Source organism: Anguilla anguilla, chromosome 12, assembly GCF_013347855.1.
Source record: "Anguilla anguilla isolate fAngAng1 chromosome 12, fAngAng1.pri, whole genome shotgun sequence".
In the NCBI taxonomy this organism is placed as follows: domain Eukaryota; kingdom Metazoa; phylum Chordata; class Actinopteri; order Anguilliformes; family Anguillidae; genus Anguilla; species Anguilla anguilla.
The window spans coordinates 27,474,748-27,481,352 of record NC_049212.1 but is presented as its reverse complement, the minus strand read 5'-3'; the positions used below and the strand labels follow the sequence as shown (position 1 = coordinate 27,481,352).

The 6,605-nt window shown below is 39.2% G+C and overlaps 1 protein-coding gene across 2 annotated transcripts; it reads left to right on the top strand.

Annotated features, from left to right (window-relative positions):
• The first annotated feature begins 453 nt into the window (after positions 1–453).
• glod4 (glyoxalase domain containing 4) lies at positions 454–5,984 on the top strand. Of its 2 annotated transcripts, XR_004761856.1 has the most exons (10): positions 454–654; positions 1,047–1,096; positions 1,323–1,443; positions 2,594–2,738; positions 3,606–3,742; positions 3,840–3,926; positions 4,246–4,359; positions 4,456–4,542; positions 5,100–5,300; positions 5,903–5,984. XR_004761856.1 is itself a non-coding variant. In XM_035386651.1 (9 exons), exons 1-9 carry the CDS (start codon positions 565–567, stop codon positions 5,163–5,165), a joined length of 897 nt encoding a protein of 298 aa, XP_035242542.1. In that variant the 5' UTR covers positions 454–564; the 3' UTR covers positions 5,166–5,984. The 2 variants fall into 2 exon arrangements, 1 of the variants encoding a protein (XP_035242542.1); XM_035386651.1 differs by having other exon boundaries at positions 5,100–5,984.
• The last annotated feature ends 621 nt before the right edge of the window (positions 5,985–6,605 follow it).

Genomic DNA, 6,605 nt, shown 5'->3' with positions numbered 1-6,605 from the left:
AACTTTAAATCATACAGTCTGTGAGCAAAATAACTCACTTGTGACAAGGCTGGGAAAATCACCATTGAATTCACTTCCTGTAATTTTGTGGCATTGTGGACAGAAAATATATCAAGCTGACGGTCTCGCACAGGCTCGACATCTCTGACGGAAATACCGTAGAGTTTACCATCTTGGCTATGTGTAATGTTCTTATGTAGCCTAGTTCATGGATAATATCATACAAATTAGGCACCCAAGACTCGCTAGCTGCACACAGATTATTCGAACAGTAATTACTCCAGTTTGTTCTATTAACAGTTGGACAGTCTACGATTTCCTTACAATTTCAACAGAAATAAAAGGCTGAATTAACATGTCAACAATGGGCATTAAATGCGTTGTGACCTGACAAAGAAAAACTTCATTGAAACGTCCAGGTATGAAATAATCGAGAACAGATCACGCGATAGACAGACTCGGGGGGCGGGGTGGTTTTGCCATAGAACTGTACAGTTCTGTGGCACAGAGCGTTTTTCAGCTGTGCTGAATAGGTTTGCTGAAGCTAACTTTCACTTACCAATAATGTCTCTAAGAAGGGCCCTTCACTTCGTTTTCAAAGTGGGCGATAGATCCAAGACCGCCACCTTCTATCGTGATGTTCTCGGCATGCGAGTAAGTTAGGATAATTAAACCTTGTTCAGCTCTATCTGATGACAGCGATTGTTTCGAGTTTAGGCCGCGGTAGCTAACGGTACTTAAACTAGATTAAATCTTTCCGTTTTCGTTTTATAGTAAAGAAAGTTATCAAGTCACACAATTTCACAGTTGTATTAACCTGTAGGTGCAGTAATTAGTCTAGCGTTTGTTACGTTCTTACAGATTTACCTTGCTATAGGCTTACAGCAGAATTAAATATGGTTCGCTAAATAGTTGCATTCTACTAAGTTAAAGTTTATAAACACGGGCTGCAAGACTTACCTACCCTTATCGGAATTACTTGCGTTAGATCATTGCAGTTAGCTTATTAGCTAATATCTAGCTGAACGTTGCGTATTTCTTTACAGATATTACGTCATGAGGAATTTGAAGAGGGCTGCAAAGCTACCTGCAATGGGTAAGCTTTCCATTAGTTTAATTAGTAATTGACCATTAATGTAGTAAATTCACAGCGGACCTTGCATTGGTTCAGTTAGATAAGTGATTAAATGGTCTTGTAAAGAACTTGTGAAATTGGTTTTTACATATTATAGTATGTTGCAGAGAGTATGCATAAAAGTAAATATTTATTTAAAGCAGAAGTACTGTCTTGTGGTGTCGCTTACCTGTGTCTCTGTGTGTAGTCCATATGATGGGAAATGGAGCAAGACCATGGTGGGTTTCGGGGCAGAGGATGATCATTTTGTCGCAGAATTGACATACAACTATGGTGTAGGGGAGTATCGTCTAGGCAACGATTTTCTGGTGAGTGCAAGCTTGACCAATGGTTGCACAAGCCAACATGGGACATTGCGTGTGAATTTTCTTTGTTATTGCAAATGCACACGTAATCACTTTTTGACCCTTGCTTGCCATTGTAATCATTCTTACAATCTGTACTTTATGCACATGTTTTTAATTGAAAAGTTGTGAGGGAAGGATGTTACTGTTTTTCATAATAGAAATTACAATATTACGGGCAAAGATGTATTCATTTAGATTTGAAGCTTTAGAAATAAATGTACAAATGTACAAAATGTACAAATAATCAGAATTTATATGATTAACCGTATTCCAATAAACTGTAATGTGTTGTGCATTGGCTAAATTGTCTGCTTATGTGCCATATGTTCTGTTTATATTTATATTATATATTATTTAAATTTATATTTTGGGCAGAGTATGGGTAATGTTTGTATTAAGAGTAGGCACAATAAGCTCAGGCTTCACCCTATACCTTTTTTTTTTCTCGGTGCAGAGATTATGTTTTGATTTCGGTTTATTTTGATACAATAACTTGGTATTATTTAACCTTTTTTCATTAATGTATAGTAAAATTGTTGTTAAGACCGAAAAAATAAACTTATATATATATATATATATATATATATATATATATATATATAGTGGTACAAACTGAGGAAACTTTGTCATAAACCTATAACGCCTGACACAGCATAACTAAGAAACAAATGTACTAATTGGTAGCCATATGTAACCTATAAATGTAAGAAATAATTTTATCCATCAAGCTTGCTTGCAGCAATGAGTAAAATGTAAATATTCTGAGCTGGACAATATCATAAAGACAACATATAAATAAAATGATCTATCAGATAATGAAACTACTAGGTAACTCACAAGGTGGTGGTATAAACACTGGGAAAGCTACTAATATTGTTAAAATGATTCAATTCAGTTTTAGTTGTTCAGGGTTTTTTACACAAACGTTCTGCAGAAAAGCAGAAAATAGGAAAAGTGGGAACGTGTGTCTACCAAATGATCTACCAGATAAATAAACTGTTAAATTATTGGTCAGGTTGTGGTAAAAATAAGAAATAAACTGTTTGATTACTGCTCAGATTGTGGTAAAGATATTGGAAACGCTGATGATGTTTGCTCTGTGCTTGCTCAGGGCCTGACCCTGCAGTCCAGCCAGGCAGTGAGCAATGCTAGGAGGCTGGGATGGCCCCTCTCTGAGGCTGGAGAGGGCATCTACCTGGCTGAGGCCCCTGGGGGCTACCACTTCTACCTAGTGGACAAAGATCAGCCCACTCAAGGTGAATTCTGGGTAAATGCCGATAAGAGCAGCTTTGTGTTGAGCACAGCGACCATAAACCTGGGATTGTATGAGGCAAGATTTATAATGGAAATATTTAATCTGTCATATCTATATATTTTGCTCCTTAGGATGCACACTATATATTGTATTAAAACACTTGGTTCAGGTTTTAATTAAAATCTGAGTTCAAGGCTTACTGGAAACCACTTGTACATCACTAACTTTATTACTCCATTATCTAAACATAATTTCTCCTCATGATAGTTTTAACACTTGTTCAAGAACAGTGTGTTGTGTATATATAGCAGAATTTACTGTTGATTCACTAATCCTTAACATTGGTGTCCTGAGTGCAGATGAAGGTGAAATAAAGCACTGTGTGTATTTTCAGAAGACGTCATGAACGGGCCATGATATGGCATCATGCAGAGATCTGTGCTGGTTCAACATTTATGTGCATCTTCCTGATGTCATATACTTATCCTAATTAAAGGCCACCATGTCAGACTATCCACAGAATGATCATTCAGTTTGTACAGAAATGTGCATCATTATGCACATTTCTCCTTCATCATTATGAATATAATAAGGTAAGGTAATGTAATAATGTAAAGTAAGGTAACTATAGAAATACACTAGATCTTCACTGAATAAATGAACAAAATATGAATAAATCACAAGTATCAGCCAGAAGTTCAGGTTAGGTTGTGACTCACTCACCTCTGTTGTTAAACCACGGTTCTGTGCACAGTGAAAAAAGGTATGCAGAGAGTTCACACTATGGACCCAATCAGTTTGTGACTGTAGGTGTTGTTTACAGGGATGACTGATCAGTTTTTTTCTCTTTGTGGTCACATCATCCTAGATCCCGTGCAGAAGGTGTCCTTGGCCGTCTCAGACTTGCAGCGCTCTCAACACTACTGGTCCTCATTGCTCGGCATGCAAGTACTGGAGAAAAATCCGGAGAAGAGAACTGTGCTCTTAGGATTCGCCAATAATCAGGTCTGACAGAGAGGGTGAGAAGCTTGTGATCACCTGTTGAATATGCATGTGAATGTGAGGCAGATCTGTACGCTAAACCGTGTGTCACTGCTGGCAGTGTAAGCTGGAACTTCAGGACATCGGTGGGCCAGTGGATCACGGCACAGCGTTTGGGCGCATAGCATTCTCCTGCCCTCGTCAACAGGTGAGGAGAGGACCCTGGTTTCAATTCACACGAGCAGGATATTTCTTCACAAAGTTCTCTGAGATTTATGATTCTGTAACTCTTGAACTGAATATAATCTAATTAGACTCCCTGACTAACCTCCTGAGTTTGCATTTCCGCCAGTTTTATGAGTAACTGTCAATATCCTATTTCTGATAACTTCACCCGATAGCATGTCATCATTATCATTTTTAATAAATTATTTATTCAGTGGAATAATTTTAAATGTGTGTAGAAGCCTTCAGATCTTGCCCTCTAAGTGTCACTATTTTTGAACATTCCTTTTGTTTTTCCTCAGTTGCCTGATATTGAGGCCCTCATGAAGAAGGAAAATCAGAAGATTCTCACACCCCTGGTCAGCCTGGATACTCCTGGCAAGGCCACTGTCGAAGTGGTTATACTAGCTGATCCAGTGAGTGCTGTCATATTTACAGCTGGAAGTACGCTGTGTTGCATGCTTTCAGTTCAGAGTGAAAACAGATATTCACATCTTTTCTCTGTGGTCTAGGATGACCATGAGATCTGCTTTGTGGGCGATGAAGCATTCAGGCAGCTCTCTATGGTGGACCCCAGTGGAGAGGCACTGCTGGATAAGGTGAGTCTTTCAACACTGATGTTCGCTTGAATTTTAGTGGCAAGTTTGCGAGTGCCAGATCTGGGATTTGGCCAGGACACCGGGGAACCCCCTACGCTTAGTGATAAGTGTCATGGGATCTTTAATGACCAAAGAGAGTCAGGACCTCGGTTTAACGTCTCATCCGAAAGACGGCATCTCCTACAGCACAGTGTCCCCGTCACTGCACTGGGGCATTGGGGTTTTTATTTGTACCAGAGGGAAGATTGCCCCCTGCTGGCCCACCCAACACCACTTCCAGCAGCAACTCAGTATTTCCTGGTGGTCTCCCATCCAAGTACTAACCAAGCCCACACCTGCTTAGCTTCAGCCATTTGGCAGGAGCAGAGTGCATGCAGGTATGGCTGTTGATCTTAAACCCCGATTTACGCACGTGTCTTCTCGTTGTCAGTCACTCTGGACAAGAGCCAAATACCAATAATGTAATGGCCAGTATTCTTTTCACATGCCTATGTGTGGACAAACAAGTGTGCTCTTGTGTTGCTCGTGTTGATATGTTACCTGTCCTCATTTTACAGGCCATGGCAGCAGACAAAAGTGATGAGTGGTTTGCCAAACACAATAAGCAGAAGGCCAAGGCGTGATCACATGGCGCAGTGCGGAAGATCGACCATGCTTTCCTGAGTCTGCAGACCATCTCCACATCATAGCCCCGTTGTAAACTCTGCTATTCATTCCAGAGCACTCAGTGCTCACAGCACTTGTGAAGAAAAATCAGAGTAGGTGCTCCACTTTTAACCCTTTTACAAAATACCCCCTCACCCCACTTTCCAACTCTTAATATAGATGGAAAGTAGAATGTTCAGATGTGAAATATGTTTTATGGTATAATATTGTTTGTGATGGGAGTTGAACTGCTGATAGTGTCCATTTACTTCAGAAATCCTTTATAATGCAAAGAAATTTGGCACAGAAATGGATTGTGGGAGATTCATTTAATTGCATTGCTTATGTTATTGAGTGATGCCATCCATAAACTGAATTTATTAAACCCTAGTTAAGTAAAAACCTGAGTAAAGATAGAAATGTTTGTCACAGGTTGTTTTGACCAGCTTATTTATTACAGTAAAAATATGCCATTAATGTTGGTGGGATAGTGCCAATTCCCAGCATGCAGAGGACCATTGCTGAGCCCTTTAATGTCAAGTTTTCTGGGGTGTTTCAGTGGTGCCTAGCTCTCTGGAGTAGCTGGATAAATATGTTATAATGACCTTGACTGTAAGAATTGCACATTTTCCATTTAAGAGAGGGCTCATACACTTAGGTCCTGATTTGTGGACATATCATGACATTGATATAATTTTGTTACAAATGTCCACAGCCACAAGCCTGGCCAAACTGACCTGATGAAGAATCAATGGCATCAAAATGTTGTCAACAATAAAGTTTATTTTGGGAGCATTCATTTTGTGAAAGTGTCATTTTTCTTTTTAACTGATTTCTAATTCCTGGCCCTGCATTAAAAAAAATATTGCCTGTTTCTTTAAGATCCATCTTTCAGTGCATTTCAAGCAGGGATTCAACCATGAAGACCAAGGAGCTGCCAAGCACAGTTCGAGACATATATGAAAACATTAGAAGTCACTAAATGAGCATGGTTATGTCAATCATAAGGAAGTAGGTGGGTGTATTGTGCCAACTGAACACTGCCTAAATCAGACTGTCCCTTAAAACTGATCAGCTGGGAAGACCACTTTTAAAGAGGTAGCGTTTGATGGCCAGTCGAGAAAAATGTACAGGAGTCAACATTATCTGGGTCACTACACAAAAATAGCTAGTTTGACAGTATCAAGGCAGAAACCTGTTGATGGGTAGGTTATTCTGGATAAGAGCATATGCTAAATGTAAATAGTTATAGTTTAAGTTTATTGTCATTCCTTCTCCTTACAGGTTATGCAAAGAGTAGAACAAAATATAGTGCCCCGGGGCCATAGTGCAATACTTAAAAACAGAAAAATTAAACAAGCAATAAAAACAATGCAATAAAAACAGAATGTACAACAATAAAAGCAGCAAACTTAAAA

Bases quoted from the DNA above. Each gene is read 5' to 3' on its own strand.
- glod4 (XM_035386651.1), top strand. From the start codon at position 565: ATGTCTCTAAGAAGGGCCCTTCACTTCGTTTTCAAAGTGGGCGATAGA. The intron at 1,097-1,322 runs GTAAGCTTTCCA...CTCTGTGTGTAG, and splicing joins TGCAAAGCTACCTGCAATGG to TCCATATGATGGGAAATGGA. The intron at 4,360-4,455 runs GTGAGTGCTGTC...TCTGTGGTCTAG, and splicing joins TGGTTATACTAGCTGATCCA to GATGACCATGAGATCTGCTT.